Source organism: Helicoverpa zea, chromosome 8 (genome assembly GCF_022581195.2).
Source record: "Helicoverpa zea isolate HzStark_Cry1AcR chromosome 8, ilHelZeax1.1, whole genome shotgun sequence".
Taxonomy (NCBI): Eukaryota; Metazoa; Arthropoda; class Insecta; order Lepidoptera; family Noctuidae; genus Helicoverpa; species Helicoverpa zea.
In genome coordinates, this window is record NC_061459.1 from 2,233,524 (window position 1) to 2,257,489 (window position 23,966).

The 23,966-nt window shown below is 35.1% G+C and overlaps 1 protein-coding gene across 5 annotated transcripts in view; it reads right to left on the reverse strand.

Moving 5' to 3' along the window:
• Positions 1 to 2,445: 2,445 nt before the first annotated feature.
• The window catches only part of LOC124632406 (mucin-5AC-like), a 125,715-nt gene continuing 104,194 nt past the window's right edge, over positions 2,446 to 23,966 (reverse strand). Inside the window, exons 4-15 of one of the 5 annotated variants that reach the window (XM_047167234.1) lie at positions 16,452 to 17,498; positions 16,146 to 16,268; positions 14,913 to 15,938; positions 14,715 to 14,825; positions 11,013 to 13,574; positions 8,643 to 10,313; positions 7,892 to 8,347; positions 7,594 to 7,639; positions 7,299 to 7,498; positions 6,756 to 7,052; positions 5,086 to 5,205; positions 2,446 to 4,366 (exon numbers count right to left, since the gene is read on the reverse strand). In XM_047167234.1, the coding sequence (XP_047023190.1) occupies positions 4,274 to 4,366; positions 5,086 to 5,205; positions 6,756 to 7,052; positions 7,299 to 7,498; positions 7,594 to 7,639; positions 7,892 to 8,347; positions 8,643 to 10,313; positions 11,013 to 13,574; positions 14,715 to 14,825; positions 14,913 to 15,938; positions 16,146 to 16,268; positions 16,452 to 17,498 (7,752 nt within the window). In that variant the 3' untranslated portion in view covers positions 2,446 to 4,273. Of the gene's footprint in view, positions 4,367 to 5,085; positions 5,206 to 6,755; positions 7,053 to 7,298; positions 7,499 to 7,593; positions 8,348 to 8,642; positions 10,314 to 11,012; positions 13,575 to 14,714; positions 14,826 to 14,912; positions 15,939 to 16,145; positions 16,269 to 16,451; positions 17,499 to 23,966 lie in introns of all 5 variants that reach the window. The other 4 variants (XM_047167237.1, XM_047167233.1, XM_047167236.1 and 1 more) reach the window with 4 other exon arrangements.

Here is a 23,966-nt window from a genome sequence, read left to right on the forward strand (position 1 = left end):
ACGCACCTACGCGCGTGAGTGCGTGAAAAACCCGCACGATGATGCAGATCTGCACTCCCGCAGGAACGCGCGTAGGTGCGTCGACACGCAAGATGCAGCGTGATGCGGGGCAGTGTGAAGATCACCTAAGATCTGTCCTTGACACTATTCCGAAGAGATTTACCAAGAAGTCTTTTACGGAAAACTAAATTAACTAATGTACCTTTACTCTTGTCATAATCAATCAAGTGTCTATTAATTCTGAATTTATTAATATCCTAAAAAACATGGTTGGGTCTTTGCCCCTGTATCTAATATCCAATTAAAATGTTTTTTTTTGTTTACAACATAATATACCTACATAGCTTACCAGTTCAAAGGTCATCACTACTTAGATAGGTATATATTTGAAATTATATTTCAAGGTCATCAATACGTAGTTATATTTTAAGACTACTATGTAAATACTTCTGCTATGCCGTAAAAATGATCTCACTATCAGATTGATGAATACTATAAGATTATAAGATAACAAATAATTACGCTTCATTAATAACGTAACGTAATGAACTAAAAGTCGACCGCTAGAAGAAAAAAAATTTCGCTAGTGAAAAAGTAGCGGTATTTTTAAAAGGTTATAGAAACTTGACTTTAAATATTAATAGCAAACACAGCTACCAAATATCAAAATTACCATAATATCTTAAGTATAGACGCCTGGCCCATTCGGATTGCGATTTTGACCACACAGAATTAGACTAGCAAAAAATGTCGACTCTATTATTGTATAATTTGATCCTTTGTACCGAGTAGGTTCAATTTAGTAATAATCACTGAACTTATGTAATTGGATACAATGGGAATGGAAATACAAGGGACCATATTTTAGATGTGACCAAGTTCGTAAGTCTGTATAAAGATAAATTGACTATTAAATCGAGATGATTACGCAATTTTTGTTTCTGAAGACGAGATTCCACCAAAATCCACATTTGTTAAAGGCTTGTATATGCCTCGACTTGTGTATTGTTGGAATAGGTATAATTAATTTTTACCCTAGACGCTTAAAACAGGCACACCAGCTTCAACGTGGAACTTAAATAGGTGCCTATAGAAATAACTTAATAACAAACTGATAAAGGGATTCATTTGTAAGGACTCTTAATTGATTCCACATCTCCTACTAATAACTTATCTAAAAAAACCTCCTTCTAAAGTCTATTACTAATTCATTACTACGTTACCTACGCCCAATCCTTTACCGTATGTTTTCCACAGCGATCTTAACTAATAATAGCCTTGCAACAAAGCCAGGTGTACAAAAACTAAGCTATGTCGCCAAATCAAGGTCGAAAAACATTAACTTTTAATCGTGATAAACAAACTTGTTTTATAAGCTAATATATACTACTGAATTTGTTATTGATATTTGGGACGTGAATTATAAGTTTTTTTTTTTATATACTTTTGTTTAATGTTCAAATTGTTCGTGCCACGTGGCTGTTTACAAGTATATAGGTTTTTTTTTTTTAATAAAGTTGGCTGTGTTTCGTGTTTTCAGTCAACACTAGAATAGTTGTTTTAGATGTATTTATAGCTTGATGTAAAAGAATTGATGAAAATGTATTTTGCATAGGTAGGTACCTACGAAATAAAAGGTTTTGATTATTGAAGCTGTCTTCAAAATTCAATTAAATTAAAAAAAAAAAACAATTTTCTATGGCTATATTTGAAGGAATGTCCATTTTAAAAAAAAACTACTACTTCTTTATATTTTTAGCTTTTACAATTGACTAAAGGCTTTTAATTATTGTTTTTCTTTTCTTTGTTGCTGTGCTTGTAAGCGCCTGCTTAATTACTAAGAGATTCAACTTGTAAGGTTAGGATGCTCTATGTAATAAATGGTAGGCACTTCTTACTACTTACTCAATTCTAATTACTTGGTAACTCTAGTAGTAGAATAGTAGTTCTTATTATTCGAATTACTTACTATTAAAAACAAATGACTATATTCATAAAAGCGTGTTAAAATTGTATCTTTGTATGATACATGTGTGAACAAGATTTTTATTTGAACTACCTATATGTATAAGATTAATCTCGTTGTTAAATAATTGTTTTATTTTAATAGGAGCATTGAATTCATCTATGATCTAACCTAGAGGTGATAGATAAAGTAGTCGTTTGGCACAAATTGAGAATTAAATATGTTTGAGAATTTTAGTGAGTGTTGGGAGGATTTAGAGAAATAAAAGTGAGAAATTAATTTATAAAATAATTTATTTTTCTATTCTCCCGAAGATATCCATAAATATACAAATACATATAGTACATTTGATTATGAAGCCCAATTATTTTAAAAGGCATGTTTTACATTTAGTTAAATAATAAATCAGCGTCAAACCGAATTATGAAATAAAATATTTTAGAAATAAGTCCGTTAGTTACAATAGCAATTCACTAATATAACTTTGTTACAAAGACTTTATTTTGATTATAAAAAAGTTTTACAAAAGTACAAAAAGTCAAAGCTAAAATTAATGAGTCAATTTGGCAGTGACCGTTAATTTTACGTATTCGGCACTAGATGCCTTATACAATTGATTACCAAACTTAGTTGTTTTTTGAAAACGCTCAATAAATCTTACCAATATCATTTTACATTAAATAAAACAAAATGGTAATATAATTACGAGCATCGTTTACCAAATTATATATTTTTGAAACTGTATATTTTTGGTAATCAATTGTAAAATTGGCTTGCAGCATTAATTCTAGATTACCCGATCCTTATTAATATCTAATTACATCTAAAGGCAGTGAAAAGCTAAACGGCTTGGTTATCGCGAATCAAAACATCCCCAGTTTTACAAGTCAAGTTTGTTAGTAAGGTTTTTATATATTAATTAATTTTAAACACAGCAATACCATTTTCCTTCCAATACTAAAAGCTTTAATTAACATTTTTACAAAAAATAATGAAACAAATCGTATTTCTGTAATATTTGTCTTTAATTTATGTTAAGCACAGCTTCCAAATATTTTTATAAAAATTATTTGCTTGTAAAATTTCTTTTTTTGCTCACACATAATTCAACTTACTAATATTACCTGACTTGGAACCCAAATCTTTGTTACATTCTTTAGGCGAATGTAGAACACAGATTGTCTTAAATAAATAAATAAAAGCTGAAGAATGTAGCAGCGAGTACAAGCACGTGCAAATGGCACATGTTAGGCTTAAGATTACGGAGAGTCTTATGACTAAATTCGTCGGGATTATTATTAAATAATAGGTTGTCGTATTCAGTACGACAAGTGATTTCTTTTGACATTTTCATCTTTCGAAACCTTTTTTTTTGCAATTCGAATTATCGTGATAAATTATTAATTTTATTTCAGATGATTAAAATATTTAGAATTTTCTTACTAAATGAAGAAGTTTCAGTATAAAACAGTGTCTTTTTCATCTTTAAGTAATACAGTAAAAGAAGGAAAAGCTACCAAAGTTCAACCCTATAATTGCTAAGCGTAATAAACTGAAGAAATTATTTTGCTGTTTAGTAATATCTCGACACAGCTGACACGAGCTAATGTAGATCAAACCTAATCATACATTTGTTTTACAAATCATTTAGGTTGCCTACATTTAAAAGTCGTTTGTGTTCATAAAATAAAATATTATGAAGTACGTAGAGAGTTGCAGAGATAATTATTAAACATTTAAATAATAAACTAAAGTAGTGCTAACATCACATTGTTTGCCTAAGTCTAGATCAGACGTTTAGGTTGCAAACCTAATAGATGTCTTGCTCAATTTGTCAAAAAACTACATTTAGGTAGGTATATTACAAAAGTACTTAAGTTTTTGATTCGTAGACATTGACTGAAAACGTTCAATACCTCTGCTTAGGAACTTTTAAGGGATCAAGTTCTAAAGAAACATATCGTGAGTAACTGAAGGTTTTAAATAATTTGTTTACTACTTTATTAACTTTTCTGTTAAATTTTCACAAATCCTACATTAACGAATGAAAACCGATTTGTCTCATTTCCATTTCAAATACGACAGTATATAACAAGTACGACAGAAAGTTACCAGATATGTTTGCATCCCTATCATGAAGAGGACTTTATCGAACAATTAACTACATTTTCGAATCAACGCTAAGAATTACCTATACTTTACAACCGACTATTTACATTTGAGCACTTGCAACACATAGTGCGTACTATGACACTTTCGTAAAAGTTTTGAGTCCAACGTGTTGGAGTCCTGTACAGTTGGTAACGGTTATCCTGAACCGCCGCCTGAACCGTTCACGTAGACGTCGGTTGCGGCTCGTTGACCGGCACGGATGACACTCTGGACGGTTTGGGCAGCACCCTGGAATTTGATAAACATAAATAAGTATTCTGTAACTGCCATAAAAAATAGTGTCGTGCTGTTTAAAGAGAGAAGGTATGTAAGAGAGAACACGCTCTCTTGAGTTTTTTTTTTGTGGAAGTGAACTACACTACATTATTACTTTACGAAGTTTAGATTTCACCAAAATCATGGTTAGAATTTCAATAGGCACTGAATTTATATTTGAACATACTAAGTTGCTAACAATTATCTTTTCAAAGTCAAAGGTAAAGTAAAGGTGGTTAAATTAGTCATCATATTAAGTATTAATCGATAATTCATTGGTGATAATTATTATTCGATAGAAATGCAACATTAAAAATGATATTACATGTGAAATATGATTGATAGTTATTTACTATATTAAAGATATTGTGACTCAGTTAGTTTTAACTTACAACACATTCTTCAATACCCAGTAGTGGTAAAATTTTCACTGAAAACACATTTAATTTTGAGCTTTAAAAATTGACAAGCAATTTTTAACAGTTTTACAAAACTCATTTCTGACTATTTCAATATAACAATAGATTACAATACGACAATAAATTTTAAAAAATATTTTAAAGGTAGCTACATACATTGCACGTAATTGCTTCGGGTCGGCTTTGTTGTTAGACATAATTATATTGCCGAACCAATAATACCGGCCCGCTTATGTGATTAGAAACCCTAATTTACAAATTATCAGTATTTACCTGTATTGCAGCTCCTAGGAACTGTGAGAAGGCTCTCGTGACATTAATGGCTGCTGACACGAGCTGCCCTCGACCAGGAGCCTGCTCTGACGTCACGGCTCTCGGTGGTTCCAGGGGAATCTAGGTGTTAAGTCAATGGCTGTTAGATATTAGGTATGGTGGTAATATGGGCTGCGTATGGTAATGCCGAGGCAGTGAGCTGTGCTTGTGTTATATTGTTGTTTGTATAAAGATTTATAGTTGATTCAAGAATTTTCTGTTTTTAAATAGATGATTTTGTGTAAATGTAATTAAACTGTAATATTTATGGAACAAAAATGGTCAAACAGAATTTAATTTATACAATATATAATATAATTTCATTCTAACGGTCCTATTTCTAGGAATCATGAAATCTTTATACAAACAGATTGGTGAATATAAATTGAAAAGTGCATTTGAGTGTGGAAGTGCCAGTGAGTGAAGTATAAAAGTGAAATGTAAGAACAACAGTCATAAATAAGAAAACAGGAAACATGCATAATACAATACATATACAACAGAAAAATACAAACATATACAAATATTATTTACAGATATATACAAAGATAAACAGAGGATAAAGGAAAGTGTAGGTAAGTGAATATTAGTCAAGAACATGCTGAAATAAGTTGATACTAAATCTATGTAACATTGTACAAAATTATTTAACAGGGCCAAAAATTACATTTATTTACAAAATTTATTCCAATGGGTATTTATTACAAAGGTTTTCAGTTAGATATTATTAAAATCATCAGTATTTTTAATAGCCAAGCATCCAGCAGAATTATTGGAATTTAGAATAATTAAAATTTTGTTATTTTCAAAGCCGATTTTCTTACTCACCGAACAATGTTACACTTCACAATCACTTTGGATATAAGTAACACTTTATAAACTGTATAATATTATTAACTACACATTCAACAAATAATATTAATCAACAAGGTATATTAATAACACTACGAAGGTATTATCTACAAAGGTTTGAATACCTGAATGGTAGGAGACAGGTCAATGTTAGCAAACCCCATTGTCATTTGTATGAGGTTCATAGGATATGTATGTAACTGAGCTAGACTTTAAAAATTATCAATATTTTGTATAAGTTATTTGAAAAAAAAAGAACTATTAAGTATAAAAATCTGAAATTATTTAACTTGCTATTTAAAGTCTAGTCAATTTCGCTATGTTTTGTTATATACAACTGGTACACATGGGGTGAACTGTGGATGGGTAAATTACGATTATTATTAACACTAAATACAACACACAAACATCAATTAAAAAAACATTTTATTACACAAAAAAACGCGCTGCGTAACGGCACAATGTTTATGTACAAGCCAATGAAGCCAATATTCAATAAATAATTTAACTAAAACACAAAAATTACAAAAAGAAATCTAAGAAAAATATTACAATTATCTTAATTCATGTCTCACTATGTACATCCCACCGAACTCCCTTACTATACAAAATTCTATACAAAACCAGACTTAGATTAAATAGGAACAAGTTATTAATAAAATACCGAAACATTTACAATTATAAATTTCGTTGAATAAATCTGCATATTTAATCTAAAGTCTGTAGCCATCACCTCATCCCCAATCACATAGTTTAAGTAATAACGATGCAAAACCCACTCTATTTGCTGGTCTGTCATCAGCATTGCCCACGAAGGGCCCAGAGCCAAACCAGTTGACCCTATTGCTCGTCGTGGCTGAGGCTGAGGATACTGATGGGGCGGGCCTGGCCGAGGGCGCAGGCTCAGGCCTCCTGTTGGGCCTTGGGGCGGCTCCTGATCCAGGAGCAGTTTCTCTCCACTGTTGCCAGAGCCAGGCCAATCCGTCCAGAATTGGCCTCCGAGGCGCTGGCGGCGGCGGCGGCGGCGTCGTCGTCCGCCTTGCCTTCGGCGTCACTACCACTTGGTTGAGTAAAGCCTACGAGGTTACAGTTAATTCTAGAGTTCCTAATGAATTATACATACATACCGATATAAATGAAATGAAAGAATATGAAGAGACAGATGAGAGATATCGAAATAATGGTGCAGTAAGCGAAGTGAAGTTACGGGTTGATTGCATCAGTGAAAAGTTAAAGATATTAAAATGTACGAGTAAAATGGGTTCGAGAAGAAATTAGTTTTCTTCTGGTATATTAGGAGAAGTAAGAAAAGGTAGACTAACAGCGAGTCGGAGTTGCTCGTCCAAAGAACTTGCCGTGGTGGGACCGAAGCCCTGCTCCTTCAGCAAAGCTGCTAGCAACGCGTCGTTGCTCTTGCCGTACTCGGTGCTCAGAGATATCGGGGCTCGCGTCGCCTCGGACACCATGCCGGTCGGTTGTGTCTGCTGGATCAGTTTCTTAAGGGCCTCGTCTGAAGATTGTCCTGGAACATTTTAGATGGGAACGTCAGTAAAAGATAAAACTAATTCAATGTGTTTTTTTTTTAGTATATTATTTCATATTATATAAAATTCGTACCTGTGATAGTGAGTTTACTCTTTTGTGTCGTTGTCTCCTGTGCGCCCTGCAATTTGATCAAAGTTTGTAACAACTTCTCATCATCCTGTTCATTTTTGAGTTTGTCCTTAACAGCTATTTTTGCGCCATAAGGCAAAGCTGTAGTCGGTAAATTATTTTGAACTCCCTTAACATTAATGTTAAGTGGAGGCTTCGGCGTTAGTGGATCGAAAGGTTCATTCAACGGCGATGGCGAAGCTAGTAGATTTGATAGGAGATTCAATTCATCGTGGACACCTTTTGGTAGGTTGGGACTCACATTTAGGTTAGGTAGTGTTGGTAGATTGAGTTTAGAAGGGTCTTGTCCTGTGGCTTTAAGTAGTGCTTGGAGGAGCTTAGTGTCTTCTTGAAACTGTCTGATGTCATCTTCAATAGATGGACCGTTGGCAACTGTTGTTAGCCTTTGTGTAGTTGTTGGTCTTTGTGTCGTTGTTGGTCTTTGTGTTGTTGTTGGGCGTGGTGTAGTTGTTGTTGTTGTGGTAGTTGTTGTAGTCGGTCTGGCAGTTGTTGTGGTCAGTCTGGTAGTTGTTGCTGGTCTATTTGTTGAAGGTATCAATTCATTTCCACTGACAGCTATATTTTTCCCTGTACGAACTGTTTCAGTGGTGCCAGTTTGTATCTCATTGAGGCTCTTTTCGACAGCGAGGGCTATGATACGGTTGGCGAGAGCTGCCTCAGGATCTTCGTTGTTAGGGTTTGTTTTCAGTACAGTTTTCTGTGAACATAAATTGTTTAGTATCAACATTTTTAATTGCATAGTAGCATTTAAACTAAGTAAAAATTAATAAACACAGTAAATAATAACATTTTATTCATGAAAAAATATATTTACTTTTGTTATTCTTTTGTACCTAACCAACGAATAAAAACTACTAGATAACAGTATTCATTTCATTGCCATGAATAACTTTTAGGCTCCATATAAATAGAAAGGTAAGATTTTAATTTTACAGCTTGCTTGTCAGCTAAGTTCATTTTTACAAAATAAACATTTAATGAATGTAACTTACCAAGTTTTTCAAGAAAGCCAAGTCCTCTTCAACGGAGAATGTCGAAGAACTGGGCATTTCAGTTGTTGAAGTGAAGCCAGTGAATGGAGCGCGACGGCCAGTAAGAGTTGTTGCAGCACTCCTAAATGTTGTTGGAGCACTCCTTATCGTTGTTGTTAGTCTTCCTCGGTTGAAAGGCGTGAAAGTCGTTGAAATCCCAACATCAGGCTGTAACGTAGTGGTAACAGTTCTAGGTGCAAAGGTATTAAACAATGGCCCGTTAGTTGTTGTAAAGACGGGCCTAACATTCAATGGCGTCGTGGGGTTTGACCCAATTGATGTAGTTTGAGGATTAGAAGCTATCCTCACATTCGAAGTAATACCAGATATAATTGGAATATTTAAATTGCTAGGATTCTGACCAGTCGCCTGTAACAGAGCCTGTAAAAGTTTCGTATCCTCTTGGATTTGTCTGAGATCATCTTCGATTTTTTGTGTTGTTGGGAAAAAGGTTGTTGTTGGTCTAGCTGTTGTTGTTGGCCTAGTGGTTGTTGTTGGCCTAGCTGTTGTTGTTGTTGTAGTTGTCGTAGTGGTTGTTGGTATAGTAGTTGTTTGTGTTGTGGTAGGAATTCTAATGGTTGTTAGACTATCTAGCGAGGGTATATTTAGGGAAGCAGGGTTTTGTCCCGTTGCTTGTAAAAGCGCCTGTAATAACTTGGTGTCCTCTTCGAATTGTTTTATGTCATCCTCTATAGATCGCACTGTTGTAGTTGCCTGTTGTCCAGTATTGATTCTTAGGTTTCCGCCAATATTTGGTATAGATAACGTGGTTGGATTGTTTTGATTTGTAAATAGCGCTTGCAGCAGCTTCAGTGGGTCAGTTGCTTGAGTTGTAGTTGGTGCTCTAGTGGTTGTTGGTGCTCTAGTTGTTGTCGGTGCCCTAGTTGTTGTTGGTAATGTTGTTGTTGTAGGCCTCAAAGTAGTTGTTATATCACCCAACAACAGCGAATTAGTACTCAAATTTAAATTCTTTGGATTGCGGCCCGTCGCTTGCAATAATGTCTGGAGTAGCTGAACGTCTTCCCTGTATCTCTTTAATTCTTCTTCGATACTGAGAGTTGTTGATTGAACAATAGTTGAAGCTTGCGCTGTTGTTGGAGGTTGTGTCGTGGTTGTTGTAGCTGCTGTCGTAGTTGTTGGGGCCGCAGTTGTTGTTGTTGTTGTCGGTTCTGTTGTTGTCGTTGTTGTTGGCGCTGGTGTTGTTGTTGTCGTAGTCGTCGTGGTAGTAGTGGTTGTCGTAGCCTCTGTTGTCGTCGTAGTAGTCGTAGGCGGTAATGTAGTCGGCTGACTTGTAGTTGCCACCATAGTTACGGGCGCATTCGTAAATGCAGATGATACGACGGTTGTTTCGGGCACAACACTGGTTGTTCCTTGAGTAGTTGTTGTTGCAATATTCATTGTAGTTTCTTGTGTTTGTAACTGCGTTGTCTGCGTACTCATTTCAGTCATACTTGGTGTTGACATTGTTTGTACCTCAGTTTGTATGGCATTTGTCGACGGTGGTGTTTTCGTTGAAGCCAGTTTTAGTACGTTTGAATCTTGCGTTTTAACCGTTACCTCGTCTATCGGTATGAATTTAAATACGGCGTTTCCGTCACCTTCCCCTGGCTTTTCCGTTCGTATTTGTTTCGTCTGTAATTGTTTTGATTCATGTTAAAATTTTGCCATCACTATGTTCTCAAAAAGTTGCGACAGCAGTTTTTGTTTCATTGCAAACTAACTAATCGTGTGAACCACCACCACTTACCTTTTTGAAATAAAAATCAACACGCTAATTTATTATACCAATTCCGAGTGTTATGTTTGCATATGAAGATTTGTGATAAATTATAGTGAACGTTAGTGACCATTGTTATTAAAAGAGTCATATATAAATAAGGAAACGTCTATATAAATAATATAATTATACCTCCGGATCAATATCCAGTGTTAATATTCTTGGTTCGCGAGTAGAGCTTGTCATGTCTGAGATGACCATCTCCTGTTTAGCGGCCGAAGATATACTATTAAGCAGAATCTCATCAATAGAAGGTAGCATTGTAGTTGTGCGTAAACTCAATACATGCGAGGCAGTGCTTTTTTCTGGCATGATTGTGGTAGTTATACCGTAACTGCTTTTAATATTAAGTGCCGATGAAGTAATCTGCAATTACGAAATAAAATGTTACCGCTTGGCGATGTTATTGGAAGCGGTTATCGTGCTACAGGCATGCAGAGCTTACGAAGAGACCCGAAGTCCGTTCCGCATGCACCAACTGCTCCAGACGCTGCGCTGCTAGTGAAACCAAGCACCAAGCGGAGCGTTCAAGCTAAATAACATAAAGTCAATACCATCGATTGTTGGTTATTTACAGTGTCGTTGGTTAAACTTTCCGTTCCGTTATTTGATGTGTCTGTGGATGTCACAGTATTAGTGGAATCTCGGATGGGGTTAGGCTGCGGTCTGACAATGGCCGGATTGTTATGGATGGGGCTGTATGGATTTCTTAGACTCCATGGACTGATTGGTAGTATGTCAATTTTTTGCATGACTCGTGGCACTCTAGTCCCGTTCGGGAATTTACGGATTACTGTGTTATTGGGTAGTACACCGTAAACGATATATGGGCTCGCCTCTGTTAATGTTTCCAATATGTCCTCGTTAGGGTTTTTACGTACCACTGTATTGTTTGGTAATATTCCGAATATTACGTAATCTTTTTTCGGAATAGTAGGTGTTCCGGCGCTCAAAGTACTAACTGTTGTTTGTGTAGTGTTGCTGTCTGAAGCGTCGGCAGTTGTTGTGTCTATGTCAACTGTAGTTGTCGTTTCTACATTCAGTTGTGTTGTTGTCTCGGTGTTAGCTGCTGCTGTTGTAGTCTCCATTGTATCTGTACTAGCCATTGTTGTGGTTACAATAGCTTCTTGAAGTCGGTTTAATATCTCAATGGGCTGACCATCCGTGGTAGGTGTAGGTGTGGTACTTGTAATATTATTGACTGTTTCACTAACTTCGGTTGTAACTGTTTCAGGAGATGAAGTAGTAGTGACAGAAGACGAACCCGTTGTGCCACTGGCTACGTCGTCGGAACCCAAACGTGAAGATATTGTCACAGTCTCAGTAGTAGATGGCAATTCAGTTGTTGCTACGGTTTCTGGTAGCGTTGCCGTTGTTGTGAGACTTGGTATAGGATTACTAGTGGTAGTTTCAAGCACATTGGTGGAAAGAGGATTGACGACAAAGGATGGGGTAGTCATAGGAGAAGTAGGTTCAATATCACGAGTTGTCACAGATTCAGTCGATGTAATCATTGTGTTCATAATATTAGTTAAACGTTCAGACAAGTTGATGTTACCTGATGGGCTCACAAAGTCAGTCAATGGCGGTGCTGTTGCTAACTCGTCATTATGCAGTCGTATTAAGTCTTCAATCATCTTCAAAACTCTAGCTTTCTTTGATAGTACCCATAATTGCAACTTAGACATTTGGCTAGGATCCTGTATGTCATCAATATCACGCATTGGTGATACTGAAGAGGATACCAAGGACAAGGATTTTAAAATAGGCGTAGTTGAGGTTTTAACGAGATTATCAGATTCATCAGAAGTAAAATCTCCACTTTGGAAGTTGGTGAGAAAAGGTAAAGGAACAATTTTGTTAGTAGAGTCACTTGTTTTGTCACTAATATCTACATTTACGGAGTCTGTTTCTAAGGAGACAGGTGACGTAGCGGTCGCTGGAGACGGTGTAACACTAACAGTAGCTGCAGAACTAGGTCGTTCAGAGCTAGCACTTGTACTTGGAATCGTAGCAGCTGTTGTCACCTGGCTACTTGAAACAGACCTTGTGCTCTCTACAATACCCGGTGTAACAGGACTATTTACATTAGCGGGGGCTTGTGTGACACTAATGGGTACATTTCTATTATCTACAGTGATATTTACATTACCGCCAGTACCTACACTTTGGAGGGCATTACTGGATTCTATACCATCTATATCAATATTCTCAGTATCCTTAATGTCCTCCAAGCTGTAAGGTGTTGTGATCGGGATGGAATCAGCATTGTCAAGTACAGTCGCAAGTCCATCTAAAGCTCTAGGGATTAAACTTTTTAATACTTTTGCCATATCTAAACTCTTTAGTTTCGATCTACTGTTCTCATCCATATTTTCTATAATATTTATAATGTTATTTGACAACATGCTAGTTAGTTCAGAAGAAACTAAATTGTTATTCGACAACAAAAGATCAGACACAGTGTTATATACCATTTTCGGGCTGTCAGTCGATCCCTGAGTTGGTGTAGATGCAGTCGTGGGTTTGTCTTTTGGTGGTTCTGTATCAGAGTATAAAACTCTTATAGCAAATGGTTTCCTTGCGGAAATAGGAGTAGTGGGAGTGGGAATGGGAGGTTTTGGTGTATTCACAGGAGTTATATTTCCGTCTTCTGTGTTTAGTGACTGTGTAACAGTTCCCCCGACCAAAATACTGTTAATCACATTTGGTGTGGCTTGAACAGTGGGCTGTACAGATTTAGTAGTAGTGCTTACATCGGCGTTGGTTGACATAAACGTATCCTGACTCGCAAAGTCTGGGACACTATTTACATTATTGTTGCTACTCACGCCGTTGAGTACTTGTTTAACGTCAGTATTAATGTTTTGTATTTTCGTTACTTCGGTAGTTGTCGAGATTCGTGGTCTGGGAGTGGACGTGAGTATTTCAGCTAAAGCATCAAATATAGATACTGTAACTGACGGCGAGTGATGTGATGCCTCAACGTTCATCACGTGTGATGGCTTCACCAGACTCTCGGACAGTCGCAAGTCTGCCGAGGACAATGTCCTTCGTGTTTGAGTAAAGGAAATAGCGTTCAGGTCTGGCCCTAATTGTATCTCTTCTCCCTCTACCTGAAATAAGAAGTAATCTCACCCATATAAACAGAAAAATAGATGATATTTGTCTAAAACTTTAAGATTGAAAAGAAATTGTTGCATGGAATGGAAATCCCGAGTAGGAACTCGTGCAAAGACCAAAGCCTCTTTATGTATTTTGGAATTAAGATAATAGTTAAATATGTCTTGTTAGTGTGAAGTGAAAGTTAGTCATAGATGACTTTATGTAATTAAACAAGATGTAACATGTATACAATATTTAATGTCTTATATTAATAGTATGTTAGTGAATGCTATTCTACATGTACATACATTAGTTTGTTAAGTTTTTGCGTCAAGTTAAATGCTTTCATAACTCGTGCAAAATAAAAAAGAAACCTTAACGCATCAACTTGTAGATGTAAGTAAAATTTTGCTTTAAAGAGATATTCTCAAAAAAGGGAGCAAAAACTATCTCTACATTATTGACTTAAAATACAAAAAAAATATAAATGCACTTATAACTATATCTCTTTAAAACTAAATCAAATCCATATACAATAGGGTGAATGAGATGAATGATCGTGACATTGATGTATGTTAACTATATGATTCCATTAACCAGTTCAATGGATGATTCATGAAAGTATGGCGTGGTGTTGTTCTGTCTTGACATCGACTCGGTAGTGTAAATGTCTCCTTCGAACCAATTAGGCTCTTCTACAGACTTTGTCAACAGGTGGTCAGTGACGAAGAATTTCAGCCAAGCCTTTAGCAACAAGAAATTTCTCGTTAATGTTAAAATGACACGTTTCATACCAATTGATGCTTACATTATTGTTTAGTTGATATGCCAATTTCAATAGAGAACTTCTGATTGTACAAGAGACTTCAACACATTGTGACTTGAAAGTTTACTAATAACATTTAGCAAAATTAAGTTTCAAACTAGATCAATCAGAAATAACTCTAATTTGATAAAGATGATGATGGTTAAACTATAGAATGCAATGATGAATATTATTAAAACTAATGTTTTTTAATGGAATCTTAACGCCAATTTCAATAAAGGGGCTTTGATAACTATTCATTCAACTTTGTTTTGTGGTTAGTGGGGGAGTAATTTTGAAAAACAGTATGTTATTGATATGTTAATTTTTGTATCATGTTACTTACAGTTGATGGTGTAATAGTAGGTACAGTGGGTTTGTAAAATGGTTTATCAAGATACGAAGCTCTGTATTTAGAACTGAACCTACTTTTAGATTTATCTGGTTCAGGCGTTATCTGTAAAGTTGGTTAACAATAATGAAAATAATCAGAAATATCTTTGAAGATTTCAGAAGTGAAGAAAAGTTTGCGTTAAATACTTACCCCATTAGTTGAGGGCTCAGTTGTCTTTGAAAAGGATTCGCTGAATTTTCTTAAGCTCCTTTCGCGAGGCTTGGGAGTGGTTCCAGCAACATCAGATGCACTATCTTTAGATTTACGACCGCGTCCATACTTTCTGGTTTGCAAGTTTCTAACTGGAGGCACTACAGTCGAGGATCCTTTTTCTTTTTCAGCGTCGTTAGTTGCATTTTGGTCTTTGTAATTTGCATGGAACTTGTATTTTTCACTATCCAGTCTCGGTGACAAAGTTGGAGAAACATTGATGATAGGCATATTTTCGGATTCATCTGCCATGTTTGTTACATCATTGCTTGTGTTATTTTCTAACGACTCCTTACTAGTTACAGATATTAAAAACATATGATTGTCATTATTTTCTGGTTGTGTATCGATCCTTACGGCTTCTCCATCTTCAGAGTTGTTTAGTAAAGCAAAGACCAGAGGTGTATCAACTGTTTCTTCTACCTTCTTTGTAATAGTTTCAGTTACCTCCTTAGGAGCTTCAGTTGTCGACGTTACATTATTTTTGTTTCTCAATCTTGAATAATAAGAAGTACGTGGCAGTACTGTTTTTTGAGGAATATTTACAGAATCACTTTTAGCACTTTCGGTAGATGAAGTTTCGCCACCACTGGTAGTTTTTCCTTTAAATTTTCTAGAATATACAAGAGGGCGCACAAAAGACTTTTTTATTCCGTTACTAGGCTCAGCCGGTTTGCTTTTTTCAGTTTCTGTTTTAGATGATTCAGGAACTGGTGGTTTAAATTTTCTGTTGTACTTAAAAATTGGTTTCTCAGAACTGGGTCCTGTACTAGCTGGACCAGAACTAGCCGTTGATGATGGAGTAAACGTAGATTTCCTAGACCTAGCACTATAAGTCCCTCGTGGCTTGTACTCTGCATTCCTAGGTTTCGACACCTCTGGTGCTACAGTTGTTTCCGATGTTTTACTTTCTTCTTTATTTTCGTTTTTTGACTCAGCTTCAGCTGCTGCCTGTTTATTACGAAACTGAAAGAAATACATTTAATTATTTATTGTTTTACTTTACCGGTGCACACAACTAACTCGTAACGCATATTTAATCATCACAATCAAATGAATGTGTTCTGAAAATAAGTCGTGTTTGTGATGTTTCTATAAAATAAAAAAAATGTTAATTAAATTGAAAATCCAATGGTATGACCCCATTTTCAGTTTCTTAATTAATTTGTTTACCCTTGAGTATTTGTTTGTGCCAGGCCCAGTTTGTGTTGACTGTGATGATGCTGAGTAAGTTTTGTAAACCTTTTGTGATGCTTTCTGTGTCAAACTCTCGCCGTTTGGAGAGCTCGCCTGTGTCTGAAAATTATTATCCAATTCATTTAAATTCCGCCACACGCAACTTTATTATGACTTTAATTGGTCGTAAATAGGCTTGAGAAAATAAAGTGCGTTAGTCAAAGATTTTTCAGTCATACTAGTATGATTTACATGGACGATTCAATGCCTGATTATACTTTACTCAAACATAAAGATACTCACCGATGCATTTTTAGCTTGAATTAAGGCCTTGAAACTCGCTGGATAATTATCGTCTTCGCCTATTTCATCTGAAACTTGCATTTTAGGCAAAGTGACGGTTGGTCTAAAATTAACCTTCCCTCTACCTAGCGGGCGTCTTACGACCTTTGTCACTTTCAATGTTGTAGTTTTCGCTTTGTTTGGTTCTGTGCTATGTCGAACAATGGTTTCGACGACCGTTGGAGCGGCAGTTTGAATTTCTGCTTGACTAGTAACACTCTCTTTGTTCTGACTAGACTTAACGACTTCGTTAGCTGTAACGAGTCCTTCACCTGTTAAATTCGTATCCGTTTCGGAAGGTCGAGTTTTATATCTTAGTTTCCTTGAAGCTCTCAGATCAGCTGATTGAGCAGTTCTTGCAGTCGTGGGGGCTTTCTCGGCTACATTCAAAGTGTTGGTCGTTCCTGATACGGCAAGATCCAAAGACCTGGCATTAGCGCGTGTATTACCACGTCCACGCGGTCTCTTTGAAGCAACACTTTCAGTTGTTTGAACTACAGAGGTCCTGCGTCTGAACTGAGTAGTAGCCGTGTCTTCTTTAGGAATCTTCGTAATATCATCTAGATTTGAATTGATTACTTCGAGTTTGCTTTCATCGATAGTTGGAGAAGTCAAGTCTACAGGTGCTTGAGTAGGAGTAGGTGAAGTGGGTCGTCTACTGCCACCTCTAGACCTGGTTCGAGAGACAGGTTCCCTTGTTAGTGAAGCATCCTTGTTAGTAGATTCAGTGGGAGCTGGTTGGCCGCGCGTACGAGTTCTTCTCGAATCGAATCGTTCGTTGTTTGCACTAGGAGTTTGAGGTTGTTCAGGAGTTGGAACACTCTCCGGCCTGGTTCTCGTCCTCGTTCGGACAGCATCTCTTGGAGGAGATTCTTCTCGTCTCCTACTGGTACTGCTCCTAGGCCTGAATGTAGGCTGCACGGTGTCCGATTGACCAGAACCGGCCACACTATTGCCATCGGGAGCTGATGGTGTTTGCAACCTTCTACTCCTTGACGCACCTTCCACCTGAAAACAAAGGATATTAAATTTTTACATGTTGCCGAGTACTAATGACTTTAACCTAAACATTAAGAAACAAAACAATTCGTCGTCGATCACCAATATGGACAGAGAAAATGAATAAATCTTAGCAGCTAAGAATTTCCACTGACTCAAACAAATAAAGATAACAAGAGAAAGTACTATCAATTACGCACGTAACGCTTAATGAGTAGCGCTGAAATGGAAAGTGCCATCTGTAACAATGCATTATGAAATCTTTAATCTATGAACACAAAGAAAGTGCGTTTGAACAATACAGGACAGCTGGTGGCCGGTCATTGGAACGAATAATTCAGTTAGTTTGTGTGACATAACAAAATCCAGTTTGTAAAAAGAATACAGAAGGAAATTGCTCAGTTTTCTGAATAAAGTCTTGTAAATATTTAAGAATACGATGTGACATTAAGGACAATATTTTTCACATAATTAACAACGCACAAAAAAGCTCATTTTGACTTTGACTTTGAATCTATGTCTATCGAATCCAGATTATTTAGCGTACCTAATTTCAGTGTTTAAGTTTTAAAAGCCTAAACTAATCTAGCGTATTGATATATTACAGTCAAAAAGCCTACAATCAATTGGCCTTCAATCAAGCTCAACTCACACGGTCGTCAATTGTTATTTTCTTACAAGTTTGCACCTTGCACACGTGTTCAGGCATTTCACACACGTTTTATAAACAATAGCAGACTGTTTATTTGCAAGGATGTGTAAAAGCTATGTAAGAAAATTCTTGAATTGTTATGTCTTTCAAAATACGTTATTCGTATTTGAAAAAATTGCACTATATACGGCCAAATACGTTTAAGTATACTTTTTATTTAGAAAGAAAACTTTCCGTATATTACAACTACGTCAGAGAAACTAACGACCGTAAGAACATTCAGAGTACAGTTTAACTTTTAGAGAGAGAGATCAGTATAGCCTCCCTTGCGCACTACAAAAACAACCTAAAACGAAATAAAATAATACTAAATGTACAAAAGAAGTATCACATATTTTTGCCTTTCAATAAGATAACGATAGACCCCTACACCTATTTAAACCCATACTCACTACAGTTAACACACAAATATAACATACAACACATTAACACGTAAAAGCAAGCCACCTTGCAACTTGAAACAATCATTTGAGAGAAAATGGATAGCAGTCATTATGTCTACGCAGGTTTCTCTTAAACTGCCAAGATAGCAACCGCTTAGATATTAAATACAAGGCTCAAATCTGATAATCACTTGTCGAGAAAATAATTATGAAGACATTGCACTGAGGCACTTTGTAAACGTGAAACGACAGCTTCTAGATTCATAAGACAGACAATATTTTCTTTAGTTAGAACTAAAGAATAGATTTCTTAAGAAATTGAAGCTGTAGGCAATTTTATAATGAAACAGAATTTTTTTGTTCATTTTTTATTGTTAAGGTTAATTAGTATTATGTGGTTTTCCACGTTGTTACGTTAATCACAAGTCTAAAACAGATAATAAATCTGTGTTTTTTTTTCGAAATCTCAATAAGGTCCACAGGTCAAACGCATTTCAGTTATGTAAAGTGACTTAAAGTACTTACAAGGTTTTTACAATTTTTGAGGAAGAATGGTCATTCAGGCACTCATACTGAGCAATGATAGTTCATTCAGTTTATACTGTTAAGCCATTTGTTTATAATACTGGTCACCAAGCAAAGTTCACCTGATCATTTAGTAAGTAATGTCCTACAAAGTCGCCTAGATCAGATTATAGCTGAGATAACAGTTAGCCGTCTATTATCAGCCCTATGTATAGGTTTGACATTTTCCTTATACAGGCTGAATATTTTATTCATTTTAATATTTATCGAGATCGTTTGCTCAAGTAATCTTGTCAATTAAATAACTGGAAAGTCTTTTTTGGAAATTGTTACTATTGATTCGAATAGAGATCGATTATTTTTGAAGTGACTTTTTTCAAGTTAACAACCATCTGTTAGCTGTACCTAAATTGATTTATTCTGAAGCGATAATATAGAATATTATCTCACATAAAATTAATATTCAATATTATAAGACTGAAGAGTTTATGATTTCTGACACTTACGTAAATATTAGCCATTTAAATAAAACTGCTTTTACGGATTTTATCGCGGTTATATTATGAAGTTGTTTATACTGCACGGTTGGTTATAATGAAGTTTGTTTATTTTATGCTTGAACTCAACGATCTCAGGTGGTCGCGGATAAAACCGCCGGCAGATGCAAGTCAATTGTAAATCAATGCTCGCTAAAATAAAATTAATAAAAATAGCCTTACTGTATCAGATTGAATCAGAAAATTTCACTAAAACCTTACACCCTGTATCACAAGTGAGAGGTGGTACAAATATGGCCCTATCCGTATGACCCTATTCGGACTACAAACACACACGTGTGAACCACATCGACTTACTTTATTTAATACTGCCTACGAACTTAATGTTACCATTAATTTTATACGAGTGTTATATCGCTACAAGGCGTAATTATAAGTACTTATGTTAATTATTTCTGTGTTTATGACTTGTGTGTATTTTCTTGTAGGTCGATGCCCTTTTGATAAGCTCTCTAATTTGTGTAGTTACAGTAGTTAATAGACAATTAATAATATTTGTGAAATATATGGTAGGCATAACGTGTAAGTACCATCTTGACTGTTAGAAGTATTTGTGTGGGAAAACGTTAGAAACTTACAGGAACTTATTTTTGTTTTTTATTGATATTTTTTGAGCGATGGTAACTTTGTGTGCGAACCTTCTAAATAACAAAAAAATATGTTTCCTCCACACTCAATTAGACAGCTGACATTTTGATTAAAACGAAAACCCAAAAAATCAATATGCGTGAAAATAATTAAATATCTAATTTTGCTCAACATGGCGAGTTTTTGCGGCAGCAAAATGACTCAATATGGTTGTATTTTCACTATAATATTTCTATTGACGGCCTTGATGCTCGGCGGGTAATGGTCACGACGAAATCGCGGACAAAACGTTGATATTGATACGATATTTTTATAAGATTGTACGTTTAGATGTTAAAAAGGTTTACCTGATTGTAATAAGGTACCTATCTACATCACAGATTTACCAAACATAGCTGGAAAAAAGGCTTTGGATGAGTTGAGATGAGTTTAACCTATTTTATTAGGACTACTACTTCTATACTTAACTAACAAAGTGACGATATAAGAAAAGTCAGCAGACATTTAACTTACCATATTGTATTAGTTCTCTTAAAAACAATATTTATTGATTTTTTATATTTTAATTATTCGTAATATAATCTATTTTTGAGTAACGTCAAGGATCTTTTCTTAAATATCTATTTTAAACAAACATAAACAACATTATCCAAAACTATCATTAACAGAATGTAAACAGCAGTTTTAACTAAACAAGGTCATTATCTGCAACCTGGTTATTGCTATCTGATTATAACCGAACAATAAGTTAGCAAGGGCGGCCATTGCAATCTTTGAAGTTATACAAAAGAGTTAAAGTAAAGCAATGATTTGAGAGAGCTGTTTATTTACCTATAGTACCAAAGTGGCACTAGAAGTTGGTAACGAAATAAATAAAAGTGCACCCACAGGACACCGACTTCAAAAATTTACATGTAAAAGTTTTTTTTTAGCTTTTCAGCGTTTTTAGAAGTACCTAGTTTTTATTTCTTTGGATAAAAAGTTGATGATGAAGAAAATAGAGAGCTATTGGGCTTGTTAGGTTGAAGAATAGTAGTAAGAGTAAAAAGTCCCATGTTGTATGTTGGACCAAGTTAAATTATTTTTATACTATCCTCATTTTTATGTAAAAGCCTCCGCAAGATATTTAATTAGAACTGGCGGTGAAATACATATGATCATACATTCATATCCTAGGCAGCTATTAAATTATATTGATTACTGTTTGCGCCTGGTATAAAATGTTTTGTTTTAATATCTACAAGCTGTTAAATGAGACCGACCAATGAATTGAATTTATGACTGCCAGTAGAAGTATCAAGTTACTGACTCACGATTTCCAACTTAACTGAATAAGAATTTGAGTGACAAAGTTTATTACTATTGTTATACTTATGCTTACTTTGATGGATCTATTTAATATGAAGACCTTTGTAAAAAAAAGGTGAATTTTGTGCCTGTGACCGTAGGTATCTGATTCAAGAAAAAATCATATGTGTTATGACTCCTAGCTGAAGAGTTTGCTTGTTTGGGGGTGTTTATCTCAGGAGCAAATTACTGGACCTATTTGAAAAATTCTTACAGTGTTATGTAGCTGGTTAGGTACAGTCATACCTACTTTTTAAACAGGATATAGGTAAGTAGAATCGCTAGCGAAAGTGGGAATATAGGTACATAGCTTAGTTTTATATCACAAAACCCTCAAGTTTATTTATGCTTTTATGTAAATTAAATATGTACCTAATATCAATCTTAAAAAGTTTGTGCATTTACTTATTATGTTACATAGTTTACTCGCTGTTTGAATGACTATTATATTTTTTACTAGTCTTGGGTTACAAAAGATTCATTCAACTGTGACAGTTTATAATGTGTTAAAATAAATTTGATAGGCATTACGTTATGTTTCGGTATATTTAATACGTTTTTTCAATTTTTGAATTTATATTTTGATTTATCTTTACGTGCTTGGCAACGTCACTTTTTGGCTCAAAAACCTATGTAGGAAAGACATACAAAGAAGTGCCTTAATTAATAAAATAACTAGGCAAAAACAGCAAATGCTACAATGATTAATAATGTTTACTAGAAGAAAAACCCAATTTAAATCATTTCTATACCACATCGAGTATACTATTTCTTAACACACACACATACGCACACTGAAACAATCCGAATCACATACACAAGCAGTCAATTATAAGTACATTACAAGTAATAGTATAACCGCCGGAGGCATTTAATTCAGCTCACGTTATTTACTCAGCAATCAGGGATGTGGTGTGTATTGCAATAGCAGTGAATGGCTTTTATTTATACGTAAACACACTTTGCGAATAAAGTTGTAGAAACAGTATCGTCAAACTCTGTTCGAACATTTCAGGGATTTGCCGGAACAAACCAATGAACAAAAAAAAAAAAAGTTATTTTGGTATATGTACTGAATTTGAATTTGCATAGGTACAACTATGCAGGTATATTTACTTAGAAAAAACTAGGAAGGTATTTTTTAAATTTATAAAAAGACACTTTAATTTTATTTATTTGTATAGGAATTTAGGACAAATCTTATCAAAATCTTACACAACACACAAAAATCAACACAAATCAAACAAAAGACAAATCTTGACAAAAGTCAAAAGTAAATAAAAAACCAGATATCGACGCACAATTGAACTTCACACAGTCACCTTGTTTACCTTCTACCCCACCTGCGCACGCGCCGCCTTTTGTTCTAAGGTGTTATTAATCTGGAGCCATAATTATATCTCACTTCGTATTAGTACCTACTTAAGTGTGTAATTTCATGTAATTAATGACATTTTTACATTTAATGTTTTTGGTGGGATCTATTTTCCATCATTTCCCTTGTAGCTTGCATTTGGCTGAAAGGTTTCTTATTTTTTAAGTAATCATTATTTATTAATTATTAGCAGTAGTTTGACCCTATTTAAACTCAAACAACCGCCACTAAAAGCAACTCAAAAATTAAAAATTCAAACCAAAAAACTCAACTTAGCAACAGAAAAAAACAGTAAAATTCCACTGTCCGAGGTCTGAAAGGACGTTAACCTGAGTATTACGAAATGGCACATTAAGGCATAATAAAGCACAATTCTTTAGCTTAAAGTGCCAGTTGTTTCAATCCGGTGTCAAGGCTTGCAAGTATTCGACGAAAGCCGGGAGCTGTTACTAGGCTTTGTATGTGTATGTTAACTTTCGTTTAGTGGAGGTTAAGCACAATTTTGTAGTTAGAAACATATACATACTTTGGTATATGTGTTTTATTATATGAATACCTTTATTTTATTTACAAAGGTAAACAAAATGCTCAAAAATAATGCTAGATAATTTTCTTTTATATGGTTGGTTCTACAAGAAACAAATAGGTATCATCTGCCTAGCCTTTTCCCGACTATCATGGAATGACTGCCTATCTGATCTCCTTAAAATCTGTAAGAAACTACTAACTAGGTTTCAATAATCAACTAAAGTTATTTAATAGAGTTATATCAGAATGATACTATTTTACTTACGTTGGGGAATGGGGTCACAAAATAGCTTCGTTATAATTTTCAAAACTTAGAGCGAATGATACACAACAATTTATGTCATTCTCTATTAAAGCGGAAATGTTTAATAGTAAAACATAAGTTTAAAGTTCTAATTTCCAACAGTCTCATGCTTTTACGTGCGCGGGCGCAGTTACCTTTATCAACTTTCTTTCCTGCGA